A 20625-nucleotide genomic window follows, 5' to 3' on the forward strand; every position below is an offset into this window, starting at 1 on the left:
CGGGCCTCTTCAACATGTCTTTGTAGATGACTGTAGGCAGGCCCGATCTTCTGTAGCAGGCTCTTACAGCAGATCTGAAGAAGCTGTTGACTAAAGACACTATTGTCGTTCAACAGTGTGATGAGAGCGAAGCTTAGGGTTTTCCATAATGCTATTCAGCTTATAAATAATTTCTCATTCTAAAATGATTTGATTTTCTTGACAACAGACTTATAGGAGATATGCAGCATCCTGCTGCAAACACTGATGTACCTAAGCTTTCTGGAGTTGTACAGTTCGATTTACCTCTTCTTGTAAACACCTTCACAGTTGTATCTCCAGTTGAGTCTGTTGTCCTAGTAAACACTGATGTATTTAGATTCCACCTTCTGTTCTCCAATGATGGTAATACTGCTGCCTTGTTCCAATTCGATGTTCAGATCTATATTGTCTTCTTGTTTTACATTACATTACATTACATTCAGGATCAGATTTTTGCTTTTAAAGAATGCCACAAAATTGCACTAAGCTTCTTCTCCATCTCTGATACACCCAATGACTGCAAAGTCATTCAAGTACAGTATTTCAGCAGATAACCAGATTCTGTCTTGTTCTTGAGGTCAGGTCTTGAGGAAAGTTCATTCTCCTGTGCTGCTGACTATCTGGTTAGACAGTTTATCTCACCATCTGGACTGTTTTTCGGGTAGTCTTTGATTGCTGTCTGGAGTTTCTGACAATGGCAATCAAGCTGAATCGTGTTAAATGCAGTGGAGAAATCAAAGAACGTGATCCTCACAATGCTGCCTGTCTTGTATAAAAAACCAGAGGGTTTGTTGTATCATGTTATCTTCAAGTCTGATGGCTCAGACGATCCTGAAAGATGCTGGTTTGCTATGCCTTAAGGGGGATATACACCAGGTGCGTAACAGCGCGTAAGCGCAGCAGAGCAGCATGTGCTCGGTTGCGCATGGCAGTTTTTACATTTTAAACAGTTAAATGTTTTATACTGGACATGTAATATGCTCGTTCAATATGGAAGGCAAAATTTGGCTTTCCATATGCCGCTTTGTTGCGCTTTAGGTGAACCAACAGAAGACTTTAATGATGTTGTATATAAGGGCAACAGGTCTGTGGTCATTGTGGATTGATGGCTGTTTTCTTTTTTCTTTTTTTTTGGGAGACCAAAACAAGACAGGTGGTCTTCTACAAAACTGGGACTAGCTCCTGGCAGACGCTAAGGCTGAAGTGGTGTTGTAGGATCCCTCAGGGTTACTCTGCACAGGGCTTCAGGACTCTTATGCTGACACCATCTTGACCTGGTGACTTATTCTCCAGCAGCCTCTTTAAGTGACTTCTGGAGACGGAAAGGGAAATGGGGATGAAAAAAGGAGCAGCACCATCTTCTGATTTGGTTGAAAATATACCAAGTGTCTCAGGTCACTCAAAGAGGAAAGATAAAACATTTGAGATTAGACATGGAAGCTTTGGGTGAAAGGAGTGTTTTTGGTCATTTGTTTTTGTTTAGTTTAGTTTTTTTGTTGTTTTCAGTATCCGCTCAATGTTTTTATTATGTTCATTTTAGACTTACCATAATAGCAAATTTTTCTGTATTCATTTTCCTAGCTCATTCCTGTGGTCTATTCTTTTGTCTTGTTTTTGATTTATTTCCCTCAGTATAATGTTAAGCTTTTCCTCTTTTTTAAGTGTTTTATTGTGCCTTAGTTCATATCCTCTGTGTCATTTAATCTTCTTACCTCAGCCTCCCTGCTTACCTTCTCTCTGCCTAATTTTCCTCTGATTCTAACAGCGACTCCCAATGTCATTTCCCACACTTCACTTAGTGCTTGGGTTTATTGTTGGTCATTGTTCCTCTCTGGATCCTCCCGTTAAACTGCCTGTTCTCTCCCAGCAGTGATGCTCTGTTTTCTGCTGTGTCCTGTTCTCCTTGCGTATATTTCACGTTTTTGTCCTTCATTGACATTAATCCTGCTATCTATCATGCTGTTCATGAGGTTTTGTCTAGGTTTTAGTCCAGCCCCTTGCCCACAAATCATTACAGGATCTTAATAAAACATGAATGTCTTTTAGGGTGTTCCCTCATCTATTATTGGGGATGGCAATAAGAGTGGAGGCAGCTATAAGTGTCAACAGATCATTATTTGAAGAGTTCAAGCAGTATTTCCCAGTCAGCACAAAAAAAGCTCCATCTATTCATTATTGCGAACCCTCTGAAAGCAATCACAATCTGAGAAACATAACCTGCTGCTTTTAATCTAAAATACTGACAGTACATAAAAAAAAGGAAAAACAAAATTAAGAGTGTTCCGTGTCTTGAAAACAAAAATGAGAGATTTATGTTGTTCCCAGGCATGAAAGGTTAATACACAAGCATGTTGCAACAGCTTGCAATTATTACACCGAGTGCATTTGTCATGTTTGTTTAGTGTCCTCTGAAGCTGAAAAACCAATTTGCATGCCTCACACCTTGAAACAAGTGAACTGACAAAATTACTCTGGCATCTAATCTTGCTTAAATATTGCTCACTGTTAATCAAAATCGCTTTTTGGGGGAGTAAGAATAGAGTACAATATAAGTAACATCTAACATCAGTGGTAATATTGGTCAATGTGCCGGAACAAAGTGGTGACAATAAATAGCATCTCCTAGTGGCCATAGCCATTAAAACAGGAGTCAGGGAAGAAGTAAAGAAGTAGGGATGAGAGCTAGGAAAGGTGGATAAATGGGAAGAAGAAACACTAGAGCAGGGATCCCAGATTTCAGACCTCCCTCCAACACCTCCTTCTTTAGGAACATTAGCTGAAGGTGAACAGATGGTATTGACTCCAATGTAAAAATTATGCAAATTTCTCCCAAGGTTTTATTTCCACTCCTCTACAAATCTTTTCTTCTCCATAGTTCAAGATATTTACAGTGGCAAACGTTAATTAAGGATCTGCAGACAGACTTTTATTCATCATAGAGTAGTTGATACAGTACATGCTAGTCTTACTTAATGTTGTCTTTAAGAACTGTGTAATCTCTGCCTTTAAAACTGTTCCTTAAAAACATTAAATTGCCTTTCATAATGAATGATTTTGTTTTATCAAAGTACTATAAATAAAAAAGGTTTATTTCAATCATCTAAATATGGGTTTGAATTTAACTCAATAAAAACTGCGAGGGATGTAAGGTTTTTCTTTAAGGAATATGCAGCATTCCTCTTCAGAGTTTTAGTTTTACCTTTTCACATAACTTTAGTGCTATTCTGAGATTTGCTTAAGTCATTAAGAAAATGAGGGGTTTTGCTTGTAATTAGCATTTTGGACAGAGTATCTTTGACTTTCATATCTCTCCTCCCTCAGTCCCAGCAGCGGCAGCTAGACAGATGGTAAAGCGATACTGAAGGGGCTGGAGGGGCCAATCATGGATTTTCCCTGACAGCGCTCTGCCTAGTCTGGCACTTAGCCTCATAAAAGCTAATGATAGCTGTGGTACAAGTTGCAACAACTTGATGTCTGTTTTCTGTATGACTGAGTGGGTTGTTGGCTGTTATGTCCATGTTGTGTAATACTGGAGAATTGAGTTATACTAATATTGTAAAGGAACATAAAAAAATATCATTTAAAATCTCCTAACCTTTCAAAAGTGTTTTATAAAAGCAATTAATTAGGAGAGGTCTATTTGGATGATGAGCCTTCCAATTTAATTTAGCTAACAAAAGAGCCATAACCAGGTTATGACTGTTCCGGTAATGGTTTACTTTTTGATCCACGGTAAGTAATTCTCTGACCTGCTGCGTGAATTTCTCCCACCTGCTCAATGTTTTTTTGTTTTCATTCATTAACCTTCTCCTTACATTTCAAAGAGTTAAATTCTCCTTCTGTCTGAATTAAATGAGCTGCTTTAATTATGTCCGTCCATTTTACTCTTAAGGGTCTGGAACTAGTTGGTGAGACTTAAAAAAAATAAAGCAGCGTCAAGAAAACACTGTATCTTATTTATAATTCGACTGGAAGTATAGTTCATAGTTAAAAAATTAGCCACATTTTTAACATCAAGTATATATATATATATATATATATATATATATATATATATATATATATATATATATATATATATATATATATAAATCCGCCATTGACTTTTCAAGTAAAGTCAAAATTAAGGAAATGAGGTTTCATTTAGACCGATCAGGTGTTGCTTTTTATACCAAAAATAATAAAATAACAATGCATCTCAAGATATTAGAATAGAATATGATAGACCTTTACTGATCTCACGTTGGAGAAATTCACTTGTTACAGCGGCTCTTATGAACAACAGAAGGTGCACAAAGGAGGAAAAGGTTCATGACGAAAAATTCAGTGCATCCAGATATATACAGTGGATGGTAAAAAATAAAAATAAAATAAATTCATGTAGTGCTTTTAGTAAACTTTAACTTAGAGTTTAGTGAAAAAACAAAACTAAAAAAAACGTATTTTTACAACAGCATGAGCTAAAAAAGGTCATGTTTGGACATAACTCAAGCTTTTGCTTTTCTTTTGAAACAGAAGAAGCCCATTACTGTATTTCTCGAAATAAAGGCCACAATTGCCAGAAAATTCAAATAAAAAATAAAGACTATAAAAGTTTTTATATGGGAGAGGTGTGAAGAGGAAACTTCTGTTCTATTAGAAAAAGCCTGAAGGCAAAACTAACCTTTACCAGAGACAAAGACCTAAACTTATGGATTAATAATGGAATAAAAGAAGTTCAATATACAGCAGCATTAATTCATCATATCAGATGATCATTGAAATCCTTTCCCAGAATGGCCCACCACAATATATTGGTGGCACAAGTTATTCTAGACTTATTAGCTTTTCTTTTCTGACAGGGAGATAAGGGCATTTCCACCGCTCTCACGTCTGTCTGCTAAAAAGCGCCAGCCGGAAAACACATAAAAAGAGTTCAAAAGGTTTATAGCTTGCCATTTATATTGCTGCAATAAAAAAGGATATGTTTGTGCATCATGTGGTTGTTTACCAGCTACAAAATACTCAGAAATCTGCTTTTGTTTGCTTCGGTTTAAAATTTTAAACTGGCTGACTGGCTGAAAATACAGTTGTATGAATTCAATAATAAATGCACACTGGATTAAAAAGAATATATTTACCAACTGCTTTTTTGAGAATTGCTAGTTGTATGATTATTTATGTAATTAATTTTAAAGAGTATGCAGAGTGTGTTTTATATCTGTGGGAATATTTGCATGCCTTGCTTCCACCTCCACCTGTTCGCTCCTCATGCTGTTTTCAAAAACTTGTCTTTAATACCGTTCTTTATAACTTTTCTTTCATTTCCTCTTCAGCAGAAGCATCCTACTCATTTTGCTGCAGCTCCAGTTCAGGTTTAGGTTGATGATTTTTACCTAAAACTCTTGACATTTCCTGACAGTGTCATCCATATCTCTCCCTAACTTCCTTCCTCTGTCAGCTCTTTATAAAACCAAAGAGATGCTACTGTGAGAGCGGGGAAAGGGAAACAAAGGCTGAAACTTCTCTTTTTCCATCCTTTAGGTGGGCGTTCACTCTCATCATAATCTCCTCCTATACTGCCAACTTGGCAGCGTTTCTCACCGTACAGAGAATGGAGGTGCCCATTGAGTCTCCTGATGACCTGGCCGACCAAACCAACATACAATATGGAACCATACATGGAGGATCCACAATGACGTTCTTTATGGTGAGACAGGCTTCTATACAAGCAAGCTTTTTTTTATCTTTTAGGAATAAAAATGACTCTCAAGCTGTTAATTATGCTAATAATACTGTTTAGCAAAGTATCAACATAGTCTCCAATTTCTCCTTCAGAACTCACGGTACCAGACATACCAGCGAATGTGGAATTACATGAAGTCCAAGCAGCCCAGTGTTTTTGTGAAGAGCACAGAAGAGGGCATTGCCCGTGTCCTTAATTCAAAGTATGCCTTCCTGATGGAGAGCACCATGAACGAGTACTACCGCAGCCTAAACTGCAACCTCACGCAGATCGGAGGCCTTTTGGACACAAAGGGATATGGCATCGGCATGCCGCTGGGTAAGGAAATATTGTTTGGCTATGCATTAAGATTTATTTCCCTATGAGGACATGTAGACTAGGAGTGTTATGTGATTTTGTACCGTGATAGTTCTCATTAAATATATTCTTCAACGTCCCTATTATAATAGGGATATTTTTGAGATTGATATCCCAGTTTTAAATTAAGAAAAGTACAGAATCCAAAAAATGTGAACACACCCCAAAGATTTTTAAATCATTTTTTTAATTTCCTTGGGGCAAATTGAAGGTTCGAAGCATAGAGCAGTCAGTGTAGAGCTCTTTTTGGGCACAAAGTAAACTAGAGCTTACCGGTAGAGTCATGCTCTACTCCTCCACTCCTCCATATTTAAAATTGCATTCTTAGTTTTGTTTCCTTCCCTAATTTAAAGCATTCCCTGAAAGGAATTGAATATATCAGAGACCATTTCCTTATTCAGAACATGAATAACTCTCAATATTTGCAAAATAAAAACAATGCAGTAAAAAATACTAATATTTAATTTAAAACGTTTTTCATTAATCTAAAAACATATTTAAAAATATATAGATAGTAGCCCCAAAAAATTGAGTTTTGATGAAGGCTTGCTTTTAATGTTCTCTATGTGTTTAAGCTTGAATTGTTTTGCTTATATCTCTTAAAGCTGAAGTCTGTAAGTTTTTAAAAATCACTTTTTTGTCATATTGGCTAAAACTGTCCCTATGCCCAGACAGCAGTACATGTGATATGTAACCTGTGAAAAAAACTGCTTCAATTGGTACCGCCTACTGCCTGTATTTCAATCTGGAAAGAATAATTCGGGACGAGTCAAAACAACCAATCACAGCCAGAGGAGCGTCTGATGGAGTGTCAATCACAGCTCACACACGCTGAATCCCGCCCCCCCCCCCCGCCCTCGAATGCGGTAGCCGCGCAGATGCTGTGAGAGGGGTGGAGCTTGGAGGTGGGGCATGAGTGAAGCAGAGAGGGTGGGGGAGTGGCATGAAACCTGTTTTTCTTCAAATTTTCAGTCGAAGTCTGCTCTCTTCTCAATGTTACAGACTGCAGCTTTAAGGCTCTTTAGGTATTCCATGCATTTTTGTATTCAGTTATGCCATCTTCTGTCTTTATGTGACTTTACCTATTGACAAAAGTATGGTTCTGAAAACATTCCAAGTATAAGAACAAGGTCACTTCTTATTCACATATTATCAACAGATCACACCAACAGCAACACCAAACCAGCGCAAACTTTTAGGTCACTAGTGCATCTTCTCTACCTTAAACGGTCTTAATTAGGTTCTAATTTTATTTTATATTTATTTTCTTGTAGTACTAGCAAAACAAAACTGTTTTTCTGAAGCATGTACATTATATTTAGCCAGATATGTTCAAATATTGTTTTCTTTTTTTTTTTCTAATGGAATAGATATTTGTTATGAAAGGATTAATTGCCAAGTCTGCTTCGGCCTTTAATCAACCCAAATTATTTCTGTATCTGTTCTTTTTGGCCAATTAAATCCATGCTAATTTCAATTAAACTTTGGTTGGTTCTGCCAGAGTCCTGTCTGACCTAGCCATGTGTCTGACACTTGTTCCTAAAGATAAGTGTTGATGCATAGATATAAACAAGCCATGGAATAAATACTGTAGGAACAGATGCAGGCAGAGTGGAGGGAACCGTGGGAAAACCAACAAAGGGAAAAAAGAGATTCAGAAGACTGGGCTGTCAGTCAACCTGCATGCTAAGCAGTGAAAACATAAGCAGCATGATCTCTTGTGGGCCCCAGATGGAACTCGTCTCTGACTGACAGCGAGCAATTACCATCGGCTTAAGGAAACAGAAAGAAAAGTCAGATGGGATTTTATATTCTTTAATGCTTTTTGTCATTATCAGCATTAGTGTAACTATGGTGAAGAAGGTTTTTGAGACAATTTATCATGAAAGACAAAGAGGAAGCATCAGCTGGAGAAGTGAAATAAAGTGACTGTAAATAATTGCATGCACCAGAGAGCACAGTGTACAAAGATTTATACAGAGAATTTTATATTTAAACATTTTTGTAGTTTTAAAAGACAAGAGAAGGATTTTACCGTTTTTTCTTTACTACTCAATCCTGACTTGGCAGAAAATTTTAAATAAATACGTTTGAGTCTGGATGTAAGTAATATATAATATGCTGTTGTTGTTCATATGCAATGTTAATTTAAGGCAACACATGTCACCTGACCTATAATTTCACAATTTTTTTTTCTATTATTATTTTTACAGAGAAGTTCTTTCGAAAATAATCAAATCACTCTCTAATAAAAAAGTTAAATAAAAACCTAGACAGTTAGTTTAAAATTTATCGAAGGATTTATCTTTAAAATTTATCTTTAAAAGCATGTTTCTTGTGCTTGTTTCTCACCAAGCAAGTAAGATGAACTCAAACTGAGCTAATTCCTCTGCAATGTGTCAAACATTTTTTGTTAAGAGCGAGCTGTGATAACTTAGTAATGTGTAAATTAGTATCTAATATGTAAATTATATAATGTGTAGATGGATTAAATAGTTCATTGAACAGTTTCGATGATTTATACATTTTAATAATATGGGGATCTTGAAATTATCTAATGTCATTCATTTTTCCGAAAACTTGCCCAGCAATATTTTTTTTACCATAATAAAAAAAAGTAATTTTTTGAGAAGAGAAAACTTCAGTCTCTAAAGAAAAAAAAAAGCTTACAAAGAGTAGGATTAATATTCCTGTTGATCTTCTATGACCTCCTTTCACCCCATAGACTCTCTTACAAACCCTACATCTGTCTCAAAATTGCACTATCTACACTGTCTTGAAACAGTTGTCTACTAATTACATTTTCCTCCCAAATCAATAAATGTCGAGAGAAAAGAAAGGGAGGAACTGCAGTTCCTGCTACTTTATTGAATAAAGGAGTTTGGACCAAGAATTTTGTGTAATATGTTTATAATAAAAACAAAAATCATTAACAAGGAGAAAATAAAGACTAAATCAGATTAATGCTAGATTATATTGCCCTTTATGAACCGTTTATGTGTGAAGAAATTAACAAGAACGAAAAAAAAATTGATAGCTTTAATACCGTTTACATAAAATTTATGTAATAAACAATATTTAAAGTAAATCTGTTTTTAAATCAATCCAAAAATGCACTGGCAGCTAGTGCAGAGAGGCTGCAATAGGGGAAATTAGTTTAAATGTTGTTGTAACTGTTAGGAGATGTGCAGCAGCAGTGTGTACTCTCTAAAGCTGGGAAATTCACAAACCACTGACTCCTATATCGAGAGTATTACAGTAATCTAGCCAAGTCGTAACAAAGGCACGGATTACGGTTTCAAAATGCTGCTTAGAAAGGACAAGTTTACTTTAGCCAGCCACCTCAAGTGAGAAAAGCTGGATTTTACAACAGCTCTGATGTGAATTTCCACCTTAAGTCAAATTTCAATTTCCTCCTCAAATTTGTAAAGTGACGCCTGATCTAACGGGCTAACCAAACCAACATCAGTCGGGCAATTGTCACTGGGACTGTCAAACATCACCACCTCTGTCTTTTCCTCAGTAAGTTTTAAGAAATGTCGGGAATATTCAGGCTTTCACATCTTCATCCATATGAAAAGAGCCAGAAGAAGAGGGGGGAGCCTGTTGTCTTTAACGGGACATAAATCTGTGTGTCGTCCACATACGTAACAATAAAAAGAAATCATTTTTAAATAAAGAACAAAGAGGGAGGAGGTACAACATGAAGATGAGAAGGTCCATAAATGAACCCTGTCTCTTGATCTGAGTATGGCTGGTCTTAGCCGAGGCTGGTGAGGCTAGAGACATTAAGGGCTAGGTCTGATTATTAACTTGGATTGTGGGTTGTGTCTGAGCGTGGCACTCTGCAGTGAATCCTTGCCCCTGGTGTTAAGTCAGGCTGCCGATCAGCTCTTTCCGCCAGGTGGGAGCTGTGTTCTCTGTTGCCTCTGCACACCCTGGCTGGCCTCACTTTGTCTAAGGCCGTTGATCACTCTGAATCCAGTATGCATCCAGACCATGTTATATTTAAGGATGACTTTGCTTATGAACTTCCAACTCTAAGAGATAAGAGGTTAGCCTGAAGTTGCTTTGTGAGCAGGAAAAAGAGTACAGCTACAAGAGATGGGACACCCTGAAAAGTAGATAATCACAGACAAGTTACTTTGTCCTGTTGTTAACACCTTCAAAGAGACAAAAGTTGACATAACCGCACAGAAATATGCGATTAAGCGAGAATCTATAGGAGCATAAAGCAAACTACAAGCACAGAGGAGCCTGCACTCATGGTTGTGATATATTTGGGGCCTCACAGTACTAAATCTGCACCCACATAAAAATGTGTATGGATAGTAGTTAATATGTGAATGTTTTGAATAAAACTGCTCACATAAGTATTTATTACATATGTGGACTTTTGGCATGATTCTGACATGATAGGTTGAGGTCTTAATTGTTACAGTTATGATAAATACAAAGCTACAACTATAGCCAAATGTAGCTCTGAATAACATTGTGTCTTCTTGATAGGCTTTTCTTTTGATGTTTGTTTAGATGTATTTACTGCATGTTCATGGGATACTCCCTCTTTTGCTGTGGTTGGTGTGTTTTACCTTTTTTTTTCCCTCTTGTTTCTTGCAAGTGAAGGGAAGACTTCTAGAAATTGTTCTGTATTTTATATTTTTCTGCTTTTTTCTCTTCCCGTATTGCTTATTTTCAGTCCCTTTCTCACTTTCCTTTCTACATGTTGATTACATATAACTGTTTGTCCCCCAAAGCCAGTTCTCATAAAATTGTATACATAATTCAAGCGGAACCTTACAGCAACTACCATAATAGTCGAATTATGAAAGCAAATCTGCTGGGTTATTATCCAGCACAGGGACATCAATTATCAGAGCTCTGTTCACAAATTTTCTTTATAGAAAGGTAAGACAGTGAAAATATATCTGAAGCCTTAAACTACTCATAGATCATCTCTCTGTCACTGCTTCAAAACAGATTTGGAGTATGGAAAATTGGCATCTAAACTGAAAAGAATGGAACGTAGAGTATTAACCAGGAAATCTGATATATGTGTGGCAGATCAAATATAAAACTTTATATACCCCTGACTGCATTCTGAGGTGGCAGCATCATGATGTTGTAATTATTTTAACAGCATTCCCAGTAGGACAAGTCAGAGTTGATATGAGGTTGGATGGGATAACTGCAGGCTATTTACTATTTCTTTAATTTTAATTTCAATAAAAATGAAGTATACTGATTTATCTGTTACTTCATGTTAACCTGTATGAATCTCTTCTCTTCAGACAATAATATTGAGTTACAATAACACCTATGGTTGCATGTAAAGAAGTTAAAAGGTTATGAAAGCTTATGTAATACATTATAATGTCAGGACTTTATGACTCGTGCAATTTAACCTGTAGAAGTTTGTTGAAAAGATTGATAAACATAGTTCAGCCCGAAAGCAGATTAGCCTGATGGTCTACATGTTTCACAAATGCAACAAACCTGAAAAAAAAAAGTTTGGATTATGTAACAAAATTCACTACAGTGGTTAGTTTTCTGTAATTAACACATCATTGTGCTTTTTATTACCATCAGGCTCTCCTTACAGAGATGAAATCACTCTGGGGATCTTGCAGCTGCAGGAAAGCAACAGGCTGGAGATTCTAAAGAGACGCTGGTGGGAAGGAGGACAGTGTCCTAAAGAGGAGGATCACCGGGCTAAAGGTTGGATCAGCAGAGCACAGCCTTTACTTTAAACATCCAATTCTTGTATTATTAGATAAATGTAGTAGATCTTCACATGGTTACTATTTTTATTTTTGTGTCTTGTCTTATATAGACCCTTGATTTTAAATCAGAGGATTTTTATTTGGCATTCAAACAAATCTCTAAATTCTCATTGAAACCATTGGAAAATATTCAGTTTTATAACATTTAAACTGCAACTCAAACCTTTCAGAAATTACACTGATCATGAAAATTTCTGCTTAATTAGCCTTCTTTTGACTGACTTACTAATTGAACTGCAGTCACACATGAGCACTGTTCATTTCCATGTTATCAAAGCTGTCATTGATTGACAAATCAATAGATTAGTCTTTTAAGCACAAGAGGAAATCAGGCAGGCAACCTGAATTAAGGTGCAGTCCTAAACACAAAATACAGCAGACACTTCCCCGTGACAGATGGTGCAGTCGTTAAAAATGTGGAACAATTAGTGTTTTAAGTGATCAGAATGTATCCTTGTTACAGCGAAAGCAACGCTTTGCAGGGAGATGGATACCGCCAGATGTTCTAGAGAGAAATGTAGCTGTGTGTTAGTTTTTTCTGAGGGAACTCTTGTCATTTGGAAGGTAGTCTGTGAGATGTTTCATGCAGTTAAATGCATCAAAAACAGACAGAGCTAATGTGGTGAGGAGGGTAAAAAAATTTAAACTTTCTCTATTATGTTAACATTCCTTAGCAACTCACATTTCATATGTCCAAATTATATATCATAATTTTTTTTTTTATGTAAACTGTTTGCTTGCCTGTTTGTAGCACCTTTTCACCTAAACATATTCTTCATGAGTGTAAAACAGTCCTTGTGAATAAAGCTTTTTCTGATTCTGATTAATATAAAGACTTGGGTTCAAGTGTGTGACATGGGTGTTAAGATGCAGCTGATAAAAGAGAAAACATATTAGACTGAATTTTGAACATGGATCGTCCTGACAGACATTCTTGTGCACAGAACTTGTGCAAAACTGCACATAAAAAACCTAAACAAACACTTGGGGCACATGACCTTTAATTTCTATAAGTTATCTGAAAACATTTCTCTTTCCATGGCTGCAGCATCAGTCATAGGGAATTAGTGCCCCCTGTGGGAAGGTCAGGGTATAAAGTTTAGGAAGTTTAGGAAAATAGAACAAACCACAGTAAAGAGAAGTTTGGTGACAATACAGCATATTACATCTTCAGGTTTTTTAAGAAGTCCAGACAGCATCTGAACATCATACTTTAAAATCTTACTTCTAACAGTCTTCTGAACTCATCTGCACTATAAAGAAATATCATGAACACAATTTGGAGGACTATATTTGTGGAGACATGACATTCGCAGTACTTTTTTGAATTCAGGAACACTCCAAGTGGCTACATGCTTGGAAAACACAATATAAAAATTAGAATATCCTCAGAAATATAAAAATAAGAAGAATTTTATTTTGCAATCTAATCTTTGTTAGGGGTTGTGTACTTAACTATTTATAAAGAAACACTTGCTCGGACATTTTAAAAGTCATCAACATCATTTATTCCCAATGGAAAAAAAAATATTAAAAACCTAATTAGAAAAAAAAGACGCTATGCACAAAATTTACTTTAAAGTAATTGCTAGGGTTGTCAAAATGTATTAGAGTAAGGATTTTGCTACAATCAAATTGTTTCCAAAAAAGTATTTTCATTATTTTATTAAATTAATTCACTCAAATGAAGCATTTCTTTTTCCTTTATTTGAATTTGCTATTGAAAAAATAGATTTATCTTAAGGATTTGTCAGATCTTTTTCAGGAGAAATAAAAAGTCAAAATCAAATACAACCCAGTATTCTATTAATTTACTTCCTGCATTTTGTTTGGCATTTATCGATTGTGAAGACTGAAATTTTCCACAGCATCTCAATAAACTCATTCTCTCACATCTCTCTGAGGGAAAACAACATGGTTTATCTTCATTGACTTTTCCCCTCTGATCATGGCTTCGGCAGCCAATCTTAATGGAATCATGAGTGCATGAGCACATCATCGATCCTTAGCTCTCTGTCATCTGTTTGTGTAGCTTTCTTTATTTCCAAAACAGGAAAACAATGTCACCTTGATAATAATCCAAATATGTGCTTTATATATATATATATATATATATATATATATATATATATATATATATATATATATATATATATATATATATATATATATATATATATATATATATATATATAAATCTGCCATTGACTTTTCAAGTAAAGTCTGACAAAATTAAGGAAATAAATTTTCATTTAGACCGATCAGGTGTTGCTTTGTTTTTGATTACACAGTGAGCAGAATGTGTGTCTCTCTCCATCTGTGCTTTGAAAGAGTGAAAACTGCTGTCAGGTAAAATCTCTGAATAAAAGTAGAACATATTTTTTCCAATATTCTGTGGTGAGCTTCAGTGACAGGCTCAAGGATATGAACTTAGGCAAATAGTTGATACAGATATGTAAAAAGTTTGGGTGTCTTTCTTTTCTTTTTGTACTGTTTCATTTATGGCTTTGACGTCAAGCCAAACAGTTTTTAGAACTCATGACCCGCAGTTAGTATTATTATTATACCTGCCAATTTGATGACTCTGGGTAGTCAGATAGTATCTGAGAGAACAGATTTGCAATTTCTGTTTTTGACCCATTTTGGATGCCACTGCATGTCTTTAAAAAAGCTTTTAAGTGCTGTCACACAGTCCTTTATACAGGTTGAGAGGTACTGATTCCACCATCCTACACCTGCAGAAGACTAAGTGGTGGTTTTCAAGGACAGAACTCACATATCCCTCTTGACGAGTTGAGCAAAGAAATTGCTGCTGTCAGATCCACAAAAGGTAGCCATACTGCGCATAAAAAGCAACCTGTCAATTTGTGAGCAAGTAAAAAACTGTGTAGGACTTGACTATCTTAATAGTTATTTAGGGGTGTGAGTAGTGGTGGTGATAAAGTCAATATAAGGTTTACTCAGTATATAAGGAGGAAAACCACATCACGTAGTTTAAGGTAGCATGTGTTGGAGTGTGATGTTGTCAGGTATTGAATGCTTCAGTAAACCCTACTGGCAGGATAGTGGCATCTAAATCCTATAGCCCTGGGGTGTACAGGCTGCCCTCGGGTCATTTCTGGCAATCTCAATTATTTTGTTTGGCAACTGATGGCGGTTAAAGAATGACACAAAAGTACCCAAAAATACAGGTGGCTAAGGTAGATGGAGAATGCAGCACATATGATTATAGATATCCTTAAAATGCTAAAAATAACAGGTACAACAAAAAGTGTCAAAAAGACCATGTAAAGAGAATTTCACTTTTTTTTTTCTTTACACTTTCTGTCAAAAATGTATTGTTCTACACCAGGCCTGCCCAAAGTTGATCCTCAAGAGCCGCAGTCCGGAAGGTTTTAGAGGTTTCCCTGCTTCAATACAATTGATTGTGATGATTGCAGTTCCGCAAAAGGCTGTTAATCAGCTATCAATGAATATCAGCCGTGTTGAAGCAGGGAAACCTGCAGGATCACGGCCCTCAAAGACAGACTTTGTGCATGCCTGTTTGATGTGTTTAAAAAGTCTTCAAACCTTTTTATATTGCAATATGGCACTAGAATTAAAATTTGGTTTCAATATTGTTGTTGCTTAGTAATTTGTTGCTTTAATTAGCACCTTTTCAGAAACGTTACCTTTTAATAGAGACCAGCAACAAATCTATCAAATCTTATTTGGTCTTGGAGACTTTGGTGACAACACATGACAAAAGTGGTTAAAGTTTGGCTCTACTGATAAAAAAGTAATTAGCCAATAGATTTATAAATAAGGCACAGGGTGTGCCTGCAGCCTCTGGTGTCTGTTCTGCTCTCACCTTCATTCACTCTGCTATCTTGTTTGATCAACGGATCGAGTCTTTGAATGAGGCATTGCTCACCCTTTCTGTGTTTTTATCTTCAGTATAAAAGTTCTGGATTTTTTTTTTTTGTCTGATGCTGAAGCTGTCAATAGTCACTGCGGCCACTCTCTGGTTTAGGGGGAATTGCTTGTTCCGTCAAATAATTAAATGCATCCGGATTATGATGTGGATCATCTACATCTTTGTTACATCTTTGGTAAAAATTTAATCAAAACCCCTTCATAACTTTTCAATTTATCCTGTACACAGACGGACGGAAAGACAACCGAACAAACCGACATGCAAACTCGACTAATAACAGCCTCATTTGCGGAGGTCATAAAACCAAATTACAGTTTACACATCCTTTCACAGAAAAAATATGTATATTTCTGGTGATATGTTTTTCCTGTAATGACTATCATAAGTGGGGTAGTGGTCAGAATTCAACCAAAACACTCTCGACTGAGAAGTAAGTAGGTGGAAGTTTCATGTTAGGGGCCATGTTTGCAACAAGGGCGACTGAAGCACTGTAGACAGATGATCACATCATGAGAAAAGATTGTATTGACATACTGAACCAACATCTCAAGACATCAGCTAAAGCCCCGTCACACCTTGACGATTTAGCCAGCGTATGTCTGACATTTTTTTTCATTTTTGGTGTATGCATAGAGTATTCATAACAAGTCCAGAACTTATGTCTAATGACAGCCTAACTTATGCATAACACACAGCAGGGTAATGCCCATGATATGTTATAAGCCAGTGTCCTGAGGGGGCAGCAATGCTCCTGGAGGTACCTGGTCTGCATAAAAAGATATTTTTTGATCCTGGTATTAACCTAGCTGCTGTTTACTGCCCACCAATAGAGAAAAAGAAAGAGAAAGAGGGTTTGCAGTCGCAGCAGATTCAGCGTAATGTCTGCTAGGAAGTTTGTTGGTCGTGGGCGTGAACGCAGGGAGGCTCCATCACACTCACCTTCATGCTTACCCTACATCTGGAACAGTGAAATTGATGAGATCATGCTGATGTTGGAGGACAGATAGTATGTATTCCCACCTCAGCCTTGCTGGATCCTCCATCTGTGTTGGAGCGTCTGAAGTCTGGAGGAGTATTGACAATTTCCTCCTGTGAACGCCCTTTTATACCAAAACACTGCCAATAAGCTGTAGCTATAAGTTAGAAACACGTTCAGCGGTCGTTGGGAACACGTTAAATGAGTTGATATGGGTTGGAGATATGTTCTTGGTAAGTTATCCATAAGTTATGCACAAGTTACTCATAGGTTTTGGATACAGTAAGGCTAGATACCATGACTTATGAGTAACTTAGATTTAACGTATGTCAACAATCAAATATCTTACCTGTAACTTATGGACCACATATGAGCATACTCTGGCATACGTTTGTGACATACTTGCCGTATGTCGACATGCCAGCGTGCTTCAGCATGCTCACAACTTATACAAAACTGACCCATAACTTATGCTACTTACAGTACAGCATCGTTTTTGCCAGATTCAGGCATGTGCTGGCTTAAACTAGGGAACAACTGGGTCTTTTAAACTGACATGACCATAAGTATGATGTCATATTAGTTAAAGTTTTGTCTGATTTAAGGGAAAATATTTTCAAGGTGCATTGACATATGAAGTTTCACTTGTGTGTATAATTAATGTCCAAATACAAAGGATTTGAAAAGATAACACGCAACTCTATTTATAAAGTAAAACTTCAAAGCAATGATAGAGTGAAAAAAGTGTTAAACTCTGAATCTTTGAAAATAGGACCTTTGCTGAGGAAAAAAATGGACAAAAGAAATAAATGGAAAAGTACCACAATATTATTTTCTGACAGTACTAACCAGGCTTAAAAAAACACTGCTTCCAGCAAGAAAGGAGCAGTACAATCCCTTCTCTCTGTAAAGGGATTAAAGACACCAAACTTGAATCACTGAGGAGAAAGCAAAGAAAAAAGGAACATAAAGCAGCCTTCATTCTGTAAAATCTCCTCTGGCAGCTTTTCTCCTGAGTTTTCAATTCACTTTCTGACATGAACTACATTCAGAAACAGGACCTCACAGCATTAAAACAATGTCCCGATAGAACCTAAAGACACATCCCAGAAGATTTTCAAGAATGAGCTATTTTTTTTTTTTTTTTAAGTTTTTCCTACTCTGGAAGACATTAAACACAGTAAAACAGGGTTTTAAAAAAGTATTTATCCCTTCAAATATTTTTTTTTAAGAACAGATACAACTTGGCTCACTTAAAAAGTTTTTAACCAGTTAATTTTATATGTTCTTTTTTAAATATTGTTTACAACATCTCCATACAATTACAGGAATTATCTAAATTTATATTTTTAGCAAATATTGTGTTTATAAGCTGATGCCACTGAGTTAAACTAAAGTTGTAGCCCTTTCAAAAACATCATTTTGGGGGGATTATTTGGCAATTTAGAGTTGAAATGTCCTTCAGACTATTTATTTGTTCTCTAACTGCAGTTTTCTTTAGCTTAAGGTATTGAGTCGATGGCTTGACATTTTCCTTTATGATTTTTTTAATAGAGCAAAATCATGATTCAAATTATGGCTGTCACTACCCAATGACTACTATCAGCTCATTTGCACATGAACAACCAGTTATGAATTCGGGTCGCTCTCTATTTTATTTTGTCAAAAAGACCTAAGTAACATTTTTCCTCCCCAAAATTAGTAACTGTTCAAGACTTTAATTTGCTATAGGTTATTGATGTATTTCCTGAGAAAATAAATGCCTCGGGTCCTAAGGCAGCGAATGTTCAAGACCATGACACTGTTGTGTTCTTCCTTTAAAGGAATTTTTTTTTGCCCCATTGAAATATATTTCTCACAGTCTCTTAAAGGTAAACCATATATAGCTTAGCTAAGTCAAATTAGGCCTGAGATGTTTTTTGATCCTTTTGTTGTCAATAATGGCTCTCACTGTGGTTTGCTTAAGTCCCAAAACCCTAAACAGATGCTCTGTAAGCCAGACATTAATCAGGTGTAGATGTGGAATTTGAAATTGAAGAGGATGGTGATTTTTTTTTATAATGGGCAAGTATAGTATGAATAGCTTTTTTTTTTCTTCTTTTTTTTATAATTCAAATCAACATTTGAGAAACGTTTCTGACATTCATTTGAGTTATCCTCATATTTAATCAAAAATCTGAGGATCAGAAATATGTGCTTGTTATACAAAAACAGTAAGGTAGCATTTATATATATATATATATATATATATATATATATATATATATATATATATATATATATATATATATATATATATATGTATATATATAAAATTACACTGTCAAAGAAGAAAGCTGCTTTAAAGACACAGCTGCAGTCTTCGATGGTTTCTTTTATTTATTTAAACTGGGCATTTGAATAAAAGTTTCTCCTCGGAATAGTTGACCCAATCACATCTTGTAGGAGCCTAGAAACAGGAAGTGCCAATACAGATGAGTGCTCCATCTGATCTTACAGTGGAGCCAAGTGGCAGGAAGCTGTCCTTCCACCTGTTACAGCCCCTGACATTTTAAGACTGTACAGGCTTGATTTCTTATGCAGGTTCAGCTCTGACAGAAATATTCCTTCTTGGCTGTCTGAGGGCTGCAGAGGAGCAGAGACATGATTGGACCCACCTGGCCCACCTGCACCATATAAGAGAATCCTGGAAAGCATTCAGTGTGGGGACAGCTAGTAGGAAGAGGCTTTGTTAAGCTGTTCCCCTACCTTTGTTGTCAAACTCTTTTGGGCAGTTAGACGTCTTTAAACCAGCTTGTTGTATATTTTTCTGAGCTAGCTTTAGGTGGACTTCAAGCTAGAAGCTTGTGTTGGGGAGGTTTGGTGCTCCATTTGTATTTTCTCTTGGGTTGTTTTGAGTTAAACTTAGACTGACTGGTTTGAACATTTTGTGGTTTAATTTGCACTTCACCATTCTTGAATTTGTTTGCCCTTTTCTTTTGTTTTGGCTTAAGCTGTATTGTGTTTTGGGTCTGTTTAACCATCTTTTTTAAAAAATAATTTTACATTCCACTTATTTGCTCTGGACACATTCCTATGTTACCTCCCCAGAACCCCTAGACCTTGGGGGTGTAAAAAAGCTGTAAAAAAAAAAAAAGAAAAAAAGCTGACAATACAACATTAGTGAATATGGAGAAACTGAAAAGCTTTCTTGGTCTCTCTGTCTTCAAATACCTCTTTAAAGTTTCTTAATAAGATAAAAGTTGGTGAATGAATGTGAGACAAAAATCAAGTTTTAAGTCAAAGGAAATTTGAGGTCTTTACCAGCCATTAGAATCGGTGCATCAACAAAATCATTGTTTAATTGTTTGTTACAAAGGTGTTGATTATCACAACTAAGAATCCTTTTGTCCCTTTGTTTTTTTTTTATAGGCCTCGGCATGGAGAATATTGGTGGGATCTTTGTAGTCTTGATTTGTGGCCTCATTGTAGCTGTGTTCGTGGCCATCATGGAGTTTGTTTGGTCAACCCGTCGCACAGCTGAGACAGGCGAGGTAAAACTAAATCCTCATCCTCCTCTTCCATTGTCCTTCTACTACCCCTTTCCTGAACTTTAAGCAATGTTTTTGTCCCAATAGCTGCATACATGCCTTACAGTATGACTCTGCAAAGAAAAAAACTCATCTATACATTTGTGAACTTTGTCACATGGCTGGCTTCTAATAAAATGGTTATAAAATAAACAAATCAGTCTGATGTCTTTTTATTTGTTTACTTTTTAACATTACAAATTGTGATAAATGGTTAGGGATGTATTTAATTTTTATGCTCAACTAATCTGCAACAAACCCTCAAACATAGCAAGAGG

The 20625-nt window shown here is 36.2% G+C and overlaps 1 protein-coding gene across 2 annotated transcripts in view; it reads left to right on the forward strand.

The window, feature by feature from the left end:
• Positions 1–20625, forward strand: part of LOC119793838 (glutamate receptor ionotropic, kainate 5-like) — a 307049-nt gene that overhangs the window by 276659 nt on the left and 9765 nt on the right. For both annotated transcript variants that reach the window (XM_038301110.1, XM_038301109.1), the window contains 4 exons: positions 5545–5710; positions 5839–6064; positions 11693–11821; positions 20190–20311. In XM_038301110.1, coding sequence (XP_038157038.1) covers positions 5545–5710; positions 5839–6064; positions 11693–11821; positions 20190–20311 — 643 coding nt within the window. The remainder of the gene's footprint in view (positions 1–5544; positions 5711–5838; positions 6065–11692; positions 11822–20189; positions 20312–20625) is intronic.

Source organism: Cyprinodon tularosa, unplaced genomic scaffold (genome assembly GCF_016077235.1).
Source record: "Cyprinodon tularosa strain WSP-4 unplaced genomic scaffold, ASM1607723v1 ctg460, whole genome shotgun sequence".
Lineage (NCBI taxonomy): Eukaryota > Metazoa > Chordata > Actinopteri > Cyprinodontiformes > Cyprinodontidae > Cyprinodon > Cyprinodon tularosa.